General features: G+C 37.1%; 1 protein-coding gene across 7 annotated transcripts in view; it reads left to right on the top strand.

Annotated features, from left to right (window-relative positions):
• The first annotated feature begins 294 nt into the window (after positions 1–294).
• Positions 295–17,865, top strand: part of LOC113575342 (glycerol kinase-like) — a 22,863-nt gene continuing 5,292 nt past the window's right edge. For 3 of the 7 annotated variants that reach the window (XM_081720658.1, XM_081720657.1, XM_081720664.1), the window contains exons 1-14: positions 384–572; positions 5,660–5,733; positions 7,552–7,658; positions 10,380–10,457; positions 10,700–10,779; positions 10,874–11,011; positions 12,384–12,493; positions 12,774–12,840; positions 13,930–13,965; positions 14,084–14,151; positions 14,889–14,931; positions 15,040–15,120; positions 15,856–15,934; positions 16,124–16,220. In XM_081720658.1, coding sequence (XP_081576784.1) covers positions 492–572; positions 5,660–5,733; positions 7,552–7,658; positions 10,380–10,457; positions 10,700–10,779; positions 10,874–11,011; positions 12,384–12,493; positions 12,774–12,840; positions 13,930–13,965; positions 14,084–14,151; positions 14,889–14,931; positions 15,040–15,120; positions 15,856–15,934; positions 16,124–16,220 — 1,139 coding nt within the window. In that variant the 5' untranslated portion in view covers positions 384–491. The other 4 variants (XM_081720661.1, XM_081720662.1, XM_081720660.1 and 1 more) reach the window with 4 other exon arrangements.

The following is a 17,865-nucleotide window of genomic DNA, read 5'->3' as shown; positions in this document are numbered from 1 at the left end:
ATATATATATATATATATATATATATATATATATATATATATATATAGAGAGAGAGAGAGAGAGAGAGAGAGAGAGAGAGAGAGAGAGAGAGATTGAATAGAGCCTTCCAAATAATAATTAAAGTAAGGTTTCATTTTTAAATTAGTGATACATTAAACCACTACGGGCTAGGAAATACCCCATAATGTGCAGGCTAAATAAAAACGCTTTCGTCTTTTTTTCCTTAACAAGGACTTTACTCGCTGAAAAGAAGTGGTTGGCAGCCTTTTGTCCCTATGTTTTGGACATGGCCCCAATAAGTCCAATGTCTAATGTATGACTGGAATATTTGCTGGTGTGAGGCCGTCTCCGCCTACTTCAAGATGAGTGAGTTTCGTTTTTCTGTGGTTGGAGTGATTACTTTTCTACTAACAACTGAGTCATTTGTCATTCAAAACGTACAGACAGGAAGCTTAGACTGACATACTACACATAACATCAGAACAACAGAATGACAGCGCAACCCAGTAGCATTACAGCCGATCCGCTGGTTGGGGCCATAGACCAAGGAACTAGTTCGACGCGATTTCTGGTGAGAATGTAATACTTACTACTGTAAAAAATGTCTCTCCGCTATTTTGATAATACTCACTGCTTGCAACATTTAGAAAGAGAGCTATATAAATGATTGAGCAGTTTTAGACAATTGCGAAACATTAAAATGTCCCATTGTATTTCGTTGAATAATACTTCTAACTAATAAGATTACAAGTGATGTGTATTCCAGTATCAATATGGCGCAATGTGCAATCATTTGCATGCTATTACATACGCGCTGTACTTCCAAATTTTCGATACCAGATCCCTGCAAAGCTAGAAAAATTGGAAAATATTTAGTCATCTATTATATCTACGATATCTATATCTATTACAATAATCTTAATTGTCTTTGGAGCATGCTGTTTATTGTAAATGTTTCTTTAAATTAATGAAAAAGCAGTAAAAAAAAAAGCAAATAAACGTCTTGTTACTTAATAAAAATGAAACTCATTATCAGCTTCTCAGATCCACATTTTTTTCAGCGTGGGTGTACTTTAAGATTACTTTAATACCCCTGTAGTTCCAGGGAACAGATAAAACCGCACACTTGTTGTCCTTTTCTTTAACTTAAAAATATTTCAAGAAATGTCACGTTTAGACGTTCAGGTCATCATCTTCTAAATGCATGTTTGATGACCATAAGGCTAGTTAATGGTAGATGACATCTAAAGTTCAAGTTGTCAAGTCTATCAACGTGTATCAACGTTCCTATTTTTCTTTGCATGCAAACACTGGACAAGATTATTTAATTGCTAAAATGTATTTCTGTAAATATACATAAGCAAGCTTCAAAGAGGTTAAGTCTTTCTTTTCAAAGCTTGCTTTGTCATGTACTCTACTGATAAAAACCAAACTGTACTTAAATATTTATTATTAGGGATGTGCACCCAGAGCCAGTCAAAGGAATTTTGATTGACTGGAAATATTTGACTGTTGTGATCTTAGGCAAGGCAAGGTGTGGCAGATCGATTTTTATAGTACAAGATATATCTACTGGGTCTATACTCTTTGATCAAAAAAAAAAAAAAGAATTCTGGCCCAAATTCATTCAGTGATTTATAAACTAGTGGTAGTGTTTTAAAATCTATTTTATATCTGTATAATAGTGTAGAAGTTTTAGAACTGGAGTATTGTGCTCCTTGTTAAAGGTCTCACAGCATCATTCTGAGAATGTAGCTGTTGAACAGCCTTTTGGGGACATTCAGTTAGTACCATTACAGTAGTGAGCCTTGTTGGCGATAAAAACATACACGAGTGTCTTTCATGATTCAAGCCTTTGATTCTTTTAAGATGATAGAAGGCTGTTTCAGTGATTGTTTTCATATGGTTTTTAAACATGTGATCTGAGATTTCTGACAAGGTTTTAAGTTTAAATCCCCAACTACAAGATGTGCACTAATTTTGAGGCGCTCCTCTCCTCTTAATCTTTGTTCTGTTCTTATTAAACTGGAAATCCCTTTATTTGGGTATGCCAAATATAGACAGAGTGTGTTTGTTGGGCTGAAATGATTGGGTGAGAGAGCCAAGTACAGATGTGATTTATTTGCATAAGTGAGATAGATAAGATTTTATTGCGTTGTAGAATTTGGCCTAATGGGAACATGTACAGATTGAGTAGATATGAACTCAGCGCTGATCCCTGGGAGATTCCAGCTTTTAATGATATTTGGTAGTACTACTCAAGGAAATACATCAAACCAAAAATTAATTACTTATCATAGTTCAGAATGTCACAAATCCAGTACTATTGTTAGTAACAGAGGTATCTTGTTTTTACTTCCTGCTAGTGTAATCAATGTGTGGCCATCACTGCTGTCAGTATGTTTGTGTGCCTGTGTGTGTCTGTATGGGTCTCATTGAGGTTGTGATAGACCTTTCACCGAGCGTGGACATCTGCAAACCAGTTAACACAACATGATGGGCAAAGTACAGATTGGTTTAAACTTTGACAGTGAGTTAGTTAACAAATGTCCTATGCAAAACAAGGTGCAGTCTGCAAAGCCTGCAATCTTTTGATAAATGGAATCTTTGTGCAATGATTTAGTCATATACTGTTCCTGTTTTCTGTGGTAGCTTTAAACATTTGTTCTGTATCTTTTCTGTTTCTAATTGGTGCACAGTCCTTTCACAGAATGCTCTGTCCCTGTTGTGGTCACATCTAAAAGAGTAGCTTTGTGAGGTAGGATTCATGTCCTGGGTTATCTGCACCATGATACATTTTTTTATTGCCAGGTTCCTCTAAAATTCATGTTTTAACCCACAACAGCATATACATTTGCAGACTCAGAAAACCTAGTTACAACAACATACTTACACAATGTCCATATTCCACAGAACACATTTACACATAGTTACAACATAGACATAGTTACAACATCTCCTTAGCAGTCAAATATTTATAAAATTGGACTTTTCCCTGTGTTGCAAATTACATCTTAGAAATATTACTTCATATGTATGTGTTTAAATAAAGAAGTAAAAGAACATTATTTCATGTTACAACACAGTATTACACAGTAGAGCATTACACAGTCAGGTGAAGGTGTGGTGGGCTACAGCAGGGGGACATCAGGGGGTGGTGGGAGGAGCCATGGCAACTGAGACGGGTTGAGGCTCAGTAACATCATGACATTGGGGATAGGTGTACCTTGGCAGAAAGAGAGAATAGATTATTAGGCATGTCCAGGTACGAGGGTGTGTAAAATAGGGAACTATAATGTGTAGATCTAGCTATGGCAGCACAGCTAAAAGGAAAGAGCCAGAAGGAAACACAGGCACGGGGGCACCCTGTAACATCAGCATTTTGCCGTTCTCAGTCAACAAACTTGAGTGACAAAAGAGAGGTGAAGTAACAACATCATACCATCCCAGTTTACCATAACTCTCAATGCCCATGGACCCCCAGATCCACACCTTTACCTAAGATGGGAAGTAGTTAATAAAATGCCTAACTGTACAGATAGGTTTTCAGCCTAGCCTTAAATATTGAGACTGTGTCTCTGTCTCGAACATTTACAGGAAGGTAATTCCATAGTTCGGGAGCTTTATAGGAAAACTGGGATGAATCAAGTTTACTGACTATTGTTCTAATAGGATATTGGGTTAAAATCTGCTCATAAGAATTCATGGCAGATGTACTTGCTACCAGACAAAAGACATTACATTTCTTAAAAATTGGTGTGATATGTGATGTCTTCCATAATACGGGAATGGTGTGTATCTATGTAGAAAGCTGGAAAGTTGTTTTTTTTTTAATCAAACTGGAGCCGGTTTTCTTGCTGAAGATTACATTTTTTCTTTGCAAAACTTTTTTTAATTTTTATTACTGAAGCAACACTGCCAAAACGCAGAAATAACATGGAGGGATAAAACACATAGACACATAGATTAAACAGAAATGAGAAACTTTCCAAAGGAGTAAAGAAAACCAAGGAGTGAGCTGAGTAGGGGTGAGAAGGATATCCAACCAAATCACAGGTGAGTGCTGGTGTGGCAAAGCATTTTCTAGCTGGCCACAGTATGTGGAGATGTTCCACTACTACAGGCCGTGATAGTTGTACAAATCCTGCCCAGCTGAAGTGTACGGCAAGGTCCAAGGTGATGGACCAGAAAGACACTCAGCTCCTGAAGCCTGAATAGATAAGTGGAACAGAGACCTTATTGATTAGAAGTCCAGGTCAAACTCTGGGGACATAAATACCTTAGCAGAATGGGGATTGCTGCATTTGGATTAAGTCTCCCATCTCCATGTGAGTGTATCCCACTGCTGCCACCAAGGAAGTTAAATTATTTTGGTGTAAAGCAAAACATTCTCAGCACTTTTTATTTTGCTTTTATTGATAGTGTACTTTCGTTTTCCTGTATATGTTGCTATTATTCCTTAGTCTTAAAGATGAAATGAATTTGCAGTAGATTGAGAATTACTTCTCAAAAATCATGGGAGTACAGTGTCTCTCTGTGTCTTCATACTGTGATCTACAGACAATTAGACAGCTAAGGACATTCTGCATGATCCAATACACAATTTGCATGGCATGTTTGAGCGGATCCGCTCTGGTTGAGGATTCACTGTTGTCAGTGTAGAATGGTTCACATGAAATTTACTTTTATCACACTAACTGCTGTCTAGAGCTGGTATACAGCCATCCACTTCAGGAAGCTAGAAGACGCAAACTCCAATTTGTGTACCACATAATGCATGGAATCATGCTGTTCTGCATAGTGTATCATATGTGGTTTTACTTCATCTATTACATGTTTATCCATGTTTGTGTCCTATGCCTGCTTGTGAGCAATTGTCCATCGAGGATAATTAAAGTTCTCTTGAACGGAGTTGAATTGAACTGAGGGAGAAAGAAGGACGTGTGAAGAGGAGGGGAGAGGCTAGACAGGAGGGGCAAGCATCAGGGTGAGAACGTCAGGGGGGAAGGAGCAAGAGTGGAAAGCAGAGGTAGTATATGGGGCAAGTGTGAATATGCCCTTACAGTAGATTCTTGTGAGACCTTTATTTTGAAGGACCTTATTAAATCTAAATTGCCTGTGTATATCCATCGTTGTGTAAGGTGAAAAGTGGAATGATTCTTTGACACACATGCAAACAATATCTTTTGGTTATTATTGTTGTTCTTTTTCTTCTTCCCTATTTGTTTATGACATTATTGATATCAGTAATAATACTAATACCAAGCTAATTAGATGTTGAAATGTAATGCTTATGTAACACACTCCAACCAGACATGAGTTTGACCATAGAGCTAGACCAAAGATGACTTATATTTTCAATGAAATGGTGACATTTCTATGAACATGTTTCTCAAAAAGATTTGAATGTTTACAGTGTTGACGATTATATGTTAGAATAGAATAAATAATATGCTGTGACAGGAAACATTTGGCCTTTATTTGGCCTAGAATAAACTTGTGGTTATTTAGTTTAATCAATCAAGGACACATAAACTCATGTCATACTGGCAGTAGAGTTTTAACAGCAAATGAAAAGTATCAGTTTTGTTATGTACCTTGTGCATTATGAATGTGATGTGTATGAATTTAAATGTTGCCTTTGTTTTTCCCCTCTAGGTGTTCAATGCTAGAACAGCAGAGGTGGTCAGTCAACATCAGGTTGAAATTAGACAGAGGTTTCCTAAGGAAGGGTAAGTACAGCCCATTGAGTCTAGCATCTACTTCAGCACTAATGAGTCACTGATCATTTGCAATACTATTGGTCAATGTTAGTCTACCCACCTGGCCTGATGTATGTGTACAATAGATAAATATGAAAACATGACAGTTATTCCCTTCAAAATAAGTGCAATTATGTAAAAAGAAGTCTACACACAACCCAAACCATAGGTTGCTGTAACTCAAGTGTCTGAAATGGGAATAAAATATGAAGACCATATTTGTGGATTAGAGATCCTTTCACATCATTGTCTTCAATTCACATTAACAATATTACTATAGTGGGGCAACATTAAACTAGGAAGGGATGGCAAATGTTTCCATGCGTTAGCTGCCACCCAAGCTACCATTCACCAGCAACACTAGTAACAAAATGTTGCTGAAACCAAGGCTTCACAAAGACTGGCCTTTGTGAAGCTTTTATATACACAGGAGTGATCCTGTGTGAGTGATCCAATTGATTACTGATTGACAGCTTGTGGCCTCCTTCTAGCCATTCTTTTTAAAAGATGTCTGGCAGTAACAAGATATTTTATTATTTACATTTAATATATATTTTCATGGGCCCTCCCAAAATTTTGTTAGGGCTGGGCCATCTGCTAGGATGCCTTTGGCCCCCAGAGGGAGTCACTGTGTTACTCCGGAGTAGGCAATTAGCTCACCTGTCAACCTGACCTTTTCAGAGCAGTTCATAGGCTCCCTGGTGCCTTAGGTCTTTGTTCAATCTTCTGGAAAAAGAGGCATGTATTTTAGGGTAGCAACTAGTGATGGGCAGACAAAGCCTTGTGAGGTGTATGAGGCTTCTTCTTGATCATTCCAGTAAAAGAGTCAAATGGTTGGAGCACTGAAAACTGACACCAGAACAGGGACCCCTGGTGGTTTTAACACATTTTAGCACTCAGAGGTTCAAAACTGTGAAGCACAGTACAATACCAATTTCATAAAAGAAAAATGATCAATAATGACTTTTAGTCATTAAAACACACACACACACACACACACACACACACACACACACACACACACACACACACACACACACACATATTTGATATCAAACATTCCATCACTAGTAGCTCTATTTCGTCTCTTGCCCTTTGAGCTTCTCTTAAATGTCTTGAGTTAGTTGAGTTGTTCACGTTTCCTCAAACCCTCAGCAGACGTTTCCCAGCTATGGTTTTCTTTTTCTCTTTCCTTAGTCTGCCCCCACTTTATATTTGGGTCAGCTTTAGTTTCCTTGTTGCTCCACTGTCTTGAGCATGTCAGCCCACTTTCTCTTGATAGTCTCAGGTCTGCCTGTTGAGCTCTTTCATGTGGTGTGCTACTGCCATGCTGCTTCAGCAACACTAAAAGTGGAATTTCTAACCTGCCTTGGGTCTTTTGGTTTTCTCTTTGGAGGAGTTCACCCCAATAATTACACAGTTCCAGTTTGAACTTGTTCCTGGTCGGGACATGTATTTTACTTTGTCTTTTTTGTTACATTTTTCAAGCTCTCTATCTATTCTGGTCTTGGGTCCTAATATTAATACCAATTAATATTTTACCTAATATCAATGTCCCAGCCTCCCCTGTTCTCCCATATTCAGAAACTGGCTTCCGGTCAATAAAACCGCCAGTTACTTCCAGTATATTCAATTTGTGTTGAACATTATCTGTAGTAGGATGCCAAATTTACCCTTATGGTGATGGTGGGTAGTGGAATCCTCAGCTAGTTTACCTATATCACATTTTTTTAGTGCCGGTTGTATTGATATTCATTTTCTGTGTTGTTTTTTTCTTTATGTTGTAAGATGGGTTGAAGAGGACCCTAAAGAGATATTACAGTCTGTGTATGATTGCATGGAGAGGACTTGTGAGAAACTCACTCAGCTTGGCACTGACATCTCTAATATTAAAGGCAAGTGCACGCATGCACATGTTTCTGTGAATATATGTTTGTAAGTACAGTTGTCTCAGAAATTATTAAGACCCCCTTTACTCGTTGCAGGCTTTGTGTACATGGATTTAATTTTGAATGGATAGAATTGTTATTTTTATCCATTAATCTTCATTTAATCACCCATGGTGTGCAAATGTTTTAGAGATTCCAAAATCTATTAAAAATAAAATATGTTAAGTTGCTTATTCACAACATTCAAACCTTTTATTCAATACTTTGTAGAAGCCCATCTGGCAGCAATTACAGCTGCAAGTATTCTTGGATATGCATCTACAGTCTTTGCATACCTGAATTTGGAAAGTTTATACAAATCTTCATGGCAGATCCTCTGAAGTGCCATGAAATTAGATGATGAGCATATGTGCATTACCGACTTCAGGTCTTTACACAGACATTTGATGGGGTTTAAATCTGGGCTTTTGTCAGACCACTCAGGGGCATTCAGAAACAACTCCAGTGTTTTGACTATATGCTTCATGTCACTGTCATTGTTAAAAATGAACTGTCACTGCAGTCTGAGTTTGCATGAGCTTTGGAGGAGGTTTTATTCAACAATGTTTCTGTATTTGGCTGCATTCATTTGTCCCTCATTTGTTACCAGTCTTCTTGTCCCTGCCGCTGAGAAGCACCCTCAAGTTTCACTGTAGGCATGGCATTCACCAGACATACTGCTTACTGTTCTACAAAAAGAGTTAAATTTTTGTCTCATTACACCAGAGAATCTTTACAAACTCCAAGTGGCTATCATATGCCTTTTACTCATCAGTGACTTCTGCCTTGCCTGATTTAGGGAGTGCTACAGAGATGGTTGTTCATTCAACAGGTTTACCCAACTCTGCACAGGACTTTTGGAGCTCTTTTAGAGTGAGGCCACCTTTTTACAGTTATCGAGGCCCCTGTGGTCCTAGGTAGACTCCGTGTCTTAAATATTGGGTTTTTTTAATCATTGCTCTTGCCACAATTTCTTCTACAGACTTGGTTTTTGTCCTGATATTCAGTGTAAATTGTGGACCCTTCTAGACCCAGGTGTGCACTTTAGATAATTAAAGTAAATAGGATGTGTCATAGCAAATGGTATGAATGCTTTTGTGAATAAGAGATATCAGCTTATGAGTTTTAATTTTTTTTTATTACAGTTTTTGCTTTTTTACTTTATCATGAAGTGTACTGATGGGTAAGATGGCAGTTATATCCATTTAAACAACACAGTGTGCAACAAGTGAAGGAGTCTGAATACTATCTGAATCCACTGTATTTATATGCGAATTTGTGTGTGAATGTGTGAATGTATTTATTTCACACTTAAGGGTGATGTGAGCAATTTTGTACAGAACACTTTGGTTAAAGGCAAAACAACACAAATTAATTTACTTAGCACATCTAGCGCATATATAACCATGATAATTTAGGGCACTTTATGAACATAAATATAAAGTAAAATTGGTTTAAAGAGAAAAGAAAGTTAATTTTAAAATGTTAGAATAAATATTAAAGACAACACTCATACAGCTGAGGATAGGTGTAATGCAGAGTGAGGAGAGGCAGGATGCAAATGCAGAGATGAACAATGTTTATTGAGGACAATTCCACAAACATGGTCATTATAACAGACCAAGCATGACCAAGCAGTTGGACAACCAAAACACATAGCCAGAAAACATAATGAAAAAAACATAGCAAAAGCTCAGGGGCACAAAGTCAAGAGAGCATGAAAACCAGAGACACGATGAAACAAAAACAAGAGATAGTCAGGGAAATACATGTTTTGAAGCACAGTAGACAAACACATTCATTCATCTTCTAAAGCACTTAATCCAATTCAGTGTCACAAGGGACTGGAGCCCATCCCAGAAGCAAAGGGCACTAATCCAATGGAGGGCACACACACCAGACCAATTTAGAGATGCCATTCAACTGTACATACACAGGAGGACACCAGAGTACCCAGAAGAAACCTGCATAGGGAGAACATACAAATTCAAAACTGGGGTCATTGTAGTTGTAAGGCAGTAGTGTTAAATACTGTGCCACATTGTGTCCTCTGTGCTCCATGCCTGTTATTACTTTGTATGTGCATGCAGCACATAGAAGGTAAAGAGCTAAGCAGAGAATGTTTTTGGTGGAGAACTTGCAATTGAAGTGGGTAAGTCTGGCAGAAAGTAGTTATGACATTTTGAACGAAGGAGCGAGGCATGAATGAGAGCAAACAAAAATAGATTTTAATGGAAAAAAAACATCAAAGGCAAAGAAAGGAACACACTGAGGGCAAAATGTAACAAAAAATACATAAGGCAAACAAGAGTCTGAATAGTCTTAGAGTTCATCGGTTTACGAGACATTCTCAGAATGGAGAAGGTCAATGTGAAGCACTGAATGAATGATCCTGTGTGCTTAAGTGGGGATGATGAATGAGGTGCAGATGTGCATGATAATTGTGAACATGGAAGTGGCGGTGTGCTGTGATTGGTGGAGGGGCTGGTGATTGACAGGTTGGAGGTGTCTGATTGGCAGAAAGAGGGTGAATGCCACTGTGTGGGCTGTGTGGGCTGGAGGGTGACAGTAATAAGAACTTTGTAATCTTTGGAACTTTGTAATTATAGCAGCTTTAAATTCAGCTGTGCTCTTCAGTGTGAGCCAAGGGACAGATGCTATTTTATTTATTTTTTTCTGTTTCCATAGCAATTGGTGTGTCCAATCAAAGAGAGACAACCGTGGTTTGGGACAAAGAAACTGGAGAACCTCTTTACAATGCTATAGGTGAGGCACCCACAAATTGACAGCTGCCTGAAATTATGAAAGCAAACTACTATACTTACTATAATACTAAAAATAATGATGTGGGCTAACAGGATCAATGATATAAGACTTAAATTATTATTAATTACCATTCTAAGACCAAACATCTTATATTTGTAAAGTTATAATGATTGAGAGCAACCCTAGCGCAGTGGTTCGCTGGAGAGTCTTTAAATCCAACACTTTGTTTATCCTCTCTGAAGTTTGGTTGGACCTGCGGACACAGTCCACCGTCGAGAAGCTCATTGAGAAAACTCCTGATAAGAACAAAAACTACTTAAAGGTGAAGATCCTCTGCACATGCAACTCAGAAACATAAAGTTACCCAATAATTGTTGATAGTCCATAGAAATAGTTCTGTTTTGTTGCCTACACAGGATAAGACGGGTCTGCCCATCAGTACATATTTCAGTGCAGTGAAGCTGCGTTGGTTGATAGATAACGTAGAAGAGGTGGCTGACGCTGTACACACTGGCTGTGCTGTTTTTGGCACTGTGGACACCTGGCTAATCTGGGTGAGCAAACATATTTACATAATACTGCTTTACACGCTATGTAACCTCTAGATGTGTAGATGAGAAATTGTAGTGATGGTTTGAGTGGCTCAAAGGTTGGGAAATCAGTTGCACAGGACATGAGAGAACGGTTGATTTATTCTGGATAAATGCAGCATAATGCATCAGTTTAGCACATGCAGACATGAATGAGTGCCCTCATACTTCCTATATCACCAAAAACGATACTCCTGACACAATATACAGTAAAAAATATTTAATGTGTAACACTATGTATAGTTTTCAATGGGATTAACATAATACAACATTTCATCCTACTGCATTACAATAATTTGAGAACTGTGTAACAATGGCAGTCGAAAACAGCTGCAACACAGATTTTTACAAGAATTACATTAAACTTTATAAAATAAGTGTTCGTCTGAATAAAATATTGTATGTGACCGTAAAGTATTTTGATAATAGATGTGGAATTATGATTTAGATCTCATTTTATGTTGTATTCATTTTCTATACAATGCATTAGCCCATATTTGTCAGAGTTGTATATAAATGAACATCTGCAAAAGGCAATTCATAATTCAACAATTTGAATGAAACTAATTAAACTCATATCTGATCAGAGTGGTTGTAGATGTGATCATAATATTTCAACAACCTAAAAATGCTTGATGTGTATCATTATTTATCAGCATCATCAACAATACCTGTAATAGCAAAACACATAGAACATTAACACTACAACACAATATAACAGACAATAAAAAGACCATTATTAATAACATTTTGGAGCTGTCTGGCTTTGTTTTCTTTAGAGTTTGGTCATAGCCACAAAGTTAATTTGCTACTCTGTCGTCAACCCTTTGAGCTCCCCTTGAGAACCTGAAACTTGTGATTGAATCAGGCATGACAGGTCATAATAGGTCTTGGAACTGCATAGGTACTATGGGGAAAGATCAACCTATATAGAACTTTATATATTAGTGGTACTATTGTGTAGTAGTATGATTTTGTAATCAATACAGAATTTATCTGGGAGTCAATGTACTGTAGAATAAGTTAAAATGGTCAGACTTTCTGGTTGTACAATCAGAGTCAAATCATTGTAATCTCTTGAATTCTGTCCTGTGAACTAATTGTCGCTTATGGAAATTTCTTAGCTAGAAGGTTTTGCTGATATGTGTGCATTGAATGACAATTGAATTACAGTTTGTTATCTGTCATAGGCTACACTAGCTCCAACTGAAAAGCCAATGTAATTTATCATATAATCAGATGGCTTGCATCTCGTAGTCCTTGTTATTAATATGTTATTAACATATTAATTACTCATAACTGCTGAATAACTTTTGTTTATTCGTTTTTGTCCCAGTGCTTGACTGGTGGAAAGAATGGTGGAGTTCACTGTACAGATGTCACCAATGCCAGCCGTACCATGCTCTTCAACATACACACCATGGAGTGGGACCTAGAGCTGTGCAAGTGAGTTTACACACACACACACAAACAAACACACACACACACACACACACACACACACACACACACACACACACACACACACACACACACACACACACACCACACATCACACACACAAGTAGACTCAAGCATTCATTCTCTAGGTATTCACTGACTATATGGCAATACCCATAGTATAATATTAGTGTTATAACATCAACAACAATAATAGTTACTATTGTTGTTCTTGTTATAATTAATATTATAATTATGATGCAGTTTTTAACTGTTTTCATTTTAGATATTTTGATATCCCACATCAAATCCTCCCTGAAGTTAGAAGTTCCTCAGAGATATATGGCTACATGGTAAGGGAAGCATGTGTGTCTGTGTATGTGTGTTTGTAAACTCACTTGCATGATTCCAGAAAAATAATGTCTGGTATCATAAAATGATTCAACTGAATTTCTGAATTTTATTTTTACTGTACTCTGTGATGCAGTTCACTGCAGAAAGAAAATGTTGCAGTAACCATTTTGATTGGTGCTTTCAAGCAAGTGTAGACCAATCTACATAGTAATGTATATAAATAATTTGAAAAATAATTATTGATAGATGTATTTAATCCAGAAGTTATTAAAATGTACCTATCTAACACTTACACTGGACGGAGGTCAGATGAGTAGTTCCATTTGTATGTCTGTGTTTGAGTACTTTTAAAATAGTGATGAATATTGTTTTTATCACTATAAAGGCATCAATAAATAAAAAATAATCAGAACCAAATCAGTATTGGTTTAAAGATGGGTAAATCACTGTAGTATGATCTTTTTGCTTATTAGTTGATGGAGAAAAACAGAAAAATTCTCCATACAGAAATGTGACTGCAGTATGACTGCTTCAGTATGTGTGTTAGTAGTATGACTGCTTCAGTGTGTGTGTTAGTAGTATGACTGCTTCAGTGTGTGTGTTAGTAGTATGACTGTTTCAGTGTGTGTTAGTAGTATGACTGTTTCAGTGTGTGTGTTAGTAGTATGACTGCTTCAGTGTGTGTGTTAGTAGTATGACTGCTTCAGTGTGTGTGTTAGTAGTATGACTGCTTCAGTGTGTGTGTTAGCAGTATGACTGCTTCAGTGTGTGTGTTAGTAGTATGACTGTTTCAGTGTGTGTGTTAGTAGTATGACTGCTTCAGTGTGTGTGTTAGCAGTATGACTGCTTCAGTGTGTGTGTTAGTAGTATGACTGCTTCAGTGTGTGTGTTAGTAGTATGACTGTTTCAATGTATGTGTCTCAGTAGTGTGTATCTTTCAGTATGTGTGCCAGTAGTGTGACTATTTCATTGTGAGTGTCATTACTGTGACTGTTTCAGTGTGTGTTAGTATTGGTAAAGGGCTTCTTGGTGTTTGGCCATAAATTAGAAATGCTTTCATGCTTAACATTTTTGTTCCTGTTTCCTAGAAAGGTGGTTCACTGGCAGGTGTACCCATCTCTGGAGTAAGATACACCAGTAGCTATGTTTTTTTCTGAACAGAATCAGATTACTACTTCATTGTTGTATCCTGCATTTCTCGGCTTTATCCTGGGCATTTCTGTGCACATGTTGTTTCCACAGTGTTTGGGAGATCAGTCTGCAGCTCTTGTTGGTCAGATGTGCTTCAAAGATGGTCAAACCAAAAACACGTAAGACCATTTCTTTAACCTTTTTTAGACATGTAACAGTGTGACTTCATGGTCCATGACACCCTCATTTGTGTATTTTTGTTTTGTGTTTGGTTTCCATAATTGTCAGTTCAGTGTGCTTAATGTTGTCCACTTCTGTCTTGTTTCCTTTCATTAGTTCTTATAACTCCATGTCTTTGCAAAGTCTTTCCATATTATTCCTGTAGGCTCCAAATTCAAATGTTTTTTTTTTTTAATTAAAAATTTAATTGAAGTTTGTTACTTCAGTTAGTTCCTACATACGATGAATTAGCCTATATTATCTAGCCGAGATTGTAGGAGGGGTAGGAATAGCCTGGATCATCACTCTGGATGATCCCTCCCAACATTGGTTTACGTCTTTGGGATACTGCGTTCCCAATCCCATTCACAGGGGTAGAGGTGTGCCAACGATTCTGTCCGTACTATCCTACTATATCCATTTTTTTCATGACATTACTGATATCAGTGAGGATATATATAACATCGGTGATCAACTAAACACAAACCAAGCAATTCTCAAGCAATCCTCAATTTAGATGCACACCAAAGAGGATATTGATGAAGAAAGAAACTGTAAGTGAAATTTGCATACAGTTGTTTTATGATTGGCTTTGAGTATGCACTGGTTTCATGACTAATGGTCATTATGTTTCAGACATTATGAAAAGCACCTATAGCTTTTGAACTGATCACTACAACACTCTGTCCTTTTATAGTTATGGAACTGGTTGCTTCATGATACAAAACACAGGTGTTAAGGTAGGCTGAGACACTTTTGTTAATGTTGTGGGATGATTTTCACATGTAGTCAACACTCATTCTATTTAGCTACATCTTTTTAAAACAAAACAACCCCTTTTCTCACAGCCTGTGATGTCAGACCATGGTCTCCTTACAACAATTGCATACAAACTAGGAAAGGACAAACCAGCTTACTATGCACTTGAGGTAAATATCTCTTATAGAAATGTTGGTTTCATTGCAATGTAACTGTGATTTTCATAAATGGTTGCACCTCCAAATATTACATTTGCTGAAATGTCAAGGAAGATCATTTCTTTCTAGGTTAGTCTTTTCCTGCCTTAAAATAGCATAATCTGAAATGCACATAACAGCTTGAACAATCTTAAAAGCTGGTATCTAATTTCAAGATGGGGCTCTAAGGGATTTATAGCTCCCAATTGCGAGGGTCACTGTCTGTTCACAATGGATTGGCAGTTCCCACGTGTGGAGGACACAGTCTGTCCTTAAAGTAGTGACAGCATAGTCATGTAGCAAATGGTTATTGCTGTCCATTAAGCACACTGAATATTAATGAGCATTAATGTGGTGTAAAAGGTTCAAAAGACACTGTGACAGCCGTGAGATGTGTTCATCTTTTATTCTCCATAACTGGTGGTGCTACTGTGCAATATGTGGAGGGAAGAAATTGGAAATTAAGTCAGACAAAATGGGTTGAATTAAAAAAAATATTTTAACATTTATTTGAAAATGTATTTAATTTAAATGAAAATGAATTTGAAAATGCAGAACATTTTTTCTCCCTTTTCTCATTTGTAATTTTACAGTATTCTAAAGATTCTGAGATTAACACTGTTACAGGACCTAAATCACATTTGATGTCACGTGTCATTGTTATTGTTAAGTACTGAGGTGTTATGGCTGTTTCTGTCTGTGCCTCAGGGCTCTGTGGCCATAGCAGGAGCTGCAGTGAGGTGGTTAAAGGATAATCTGGGAATAATTAAATCCTCGTCAGATATAGGTGACCCATTATGCTTTTTTTATATTTTAAATAGACAAACGTTATTCAGTCATTTTATTTTCTTATCAGAAATTATCATTGATATTGATCCTCGCGAAATGTACAATGCTAAATATATAAGATTAATAAGATATGAGATTCTTACATAACTTGAGTTTGTGCTTTTCTCTTCTCATATCTGTGTGATAGAAAAGCTGGCAACTGCAGCTGGGACGTCATATGGCTGCTATTTTGTTCCAGCATTTTCTGGACTGTATGCTCCCTACTGGGAGCCTAGTGCTCGAGGGTGAGTGGCAGGTTACTAAACCTACTAAGCTGAAGTAAAAGGAAGTGGTCGAATCTGATGTATTTATGTGTGCAAAAAAGGCGGTGTTCACATTATCCCCTCACACACCTTTTATAATAACTTCCTCAGAATACAAATCCACTTTTATTTTGCTACCCTTCCATATGAGGTGTGGAGGGCCAAGTGTACATACAGTACTGTGCAAAAGCCAACACTAGATTTGTTGTTTTAGCAATGGTATAATGACCATATATAATTATTTCTCAGTATCTTTTTTGATACAAACAGAAAATATAGGAAATATGTATACAAAACTTTAAAGAAACACACATTTCAGAACAAAATGGCTTTTACAGGCGAAATTCATTGTTAAATGTGAATTTCCTTGGCGCTAAGCACACTGTACTAAAGAGGCTGTACTAAAGTTTTTTGGAGTCATTTTCTGGCGTATTATTCCAGGCTTCTTTCAGCACTTCCCAGAGTTCTTTAGTCTTTTCCTGCCTTTTTCTGATTTTTTTCCTGTTCTTTAATACTGCATACAAATTTCCTGTATTTAAATTGACTTGACAAAGCCAACTTTGTGTTTTCGACAGGTTTTGGAATAGAACCACCAAACCTAGAAAGCTCCATCCTATACCTGAATGGTTTTCTTGTGCGTTTTAGGGTGATCCTTGTCTCTATAACTCTTTTTCATTCCTCTATCTGACCATTTTCCCCCTAAACTTTCATGGGACATTTTTTTCTAACTGCTCCAATTTTACAAAATGTCAATCCACCAAACCATGCTGTGCATCATCCAGGGAAAAGAAATTACTCATCCACTTTTCACACCTCTATCACTTCTTAATCCCTACTTTTTCATCCATTGACTTCAATTCATTTTCACTGCCTTCTAGCTCCTATGCTATATGCTATGTTATATGCTATAACCTCCAAAATCACTATATATAACAAGTCTGCTCTAATAACACTAATTACCCTTTTATTTTCCTCCACTCATTCTTTTTTCATCCTTTTTCATCCATCCTTTCTTCCATCCTCCCACAGGAATCCAGATTTTATATCTCCTTTAGCTGTGAACAAACAAATTTGCTGTACTAATTCAACTACTGGGTCCAGTCACCAAATTGTACTTCATATTGATGGCGCTGGTCTATCCACCCTTTCTGTCCTTTCATTCATCCCTCCATCCCCCCATAGGAATCCATTGCTTTTATAACTCATATTTCAATCCCTTGTATCCTTTGATTCATCTTCCCACAGGAAGCGACTGATATTATAACTCCTTCAGCTGTAAAGACACAATAACTAAATTTGCTCTACTTATTGAACTAATGGGCCCTACTAGGAACTAGTATACTGATTTTCAGTTAACATAGCCATAATTTTGCTATTACAACAGGCTTTGGCATGCCCTCTTAAAGTTTTTTCACTTTACTTTCCAGTTTCTGGTTGTATATTTATATAAATAATAATTATATATGGTCATTACCATTGTTAAAACAACAAATCTAATGGTGGCCTAAGATCGTTGCACATTACTGTGTGTGTGTGTGTGTGTGTGTGTGTGTGTGTGTGTATATATATATGTATGTATGTATGTATGTACGTAAATGAATCCCTTTGTTTGCACAACTGATGAAGG

The sequence above is a fragment of the Electrophorus electricus genome, chromosome 9 (assembly GCF_041902795.1).
Source record: "Electrophorus electricus isolate QZ-2024a chromosome 9, ASM4190279v1, whole genome shotgun sequence".
Lineage (NCBI taxonomy): Eukaryota > Metazoa > Chordata > Actinopteri > Gymnotiformes > Gymnotidae > Electrophorus > Electrophorus electricus.
This window is presented reverse-complemented; position numbering and strand designations above follow the sequence as displayed.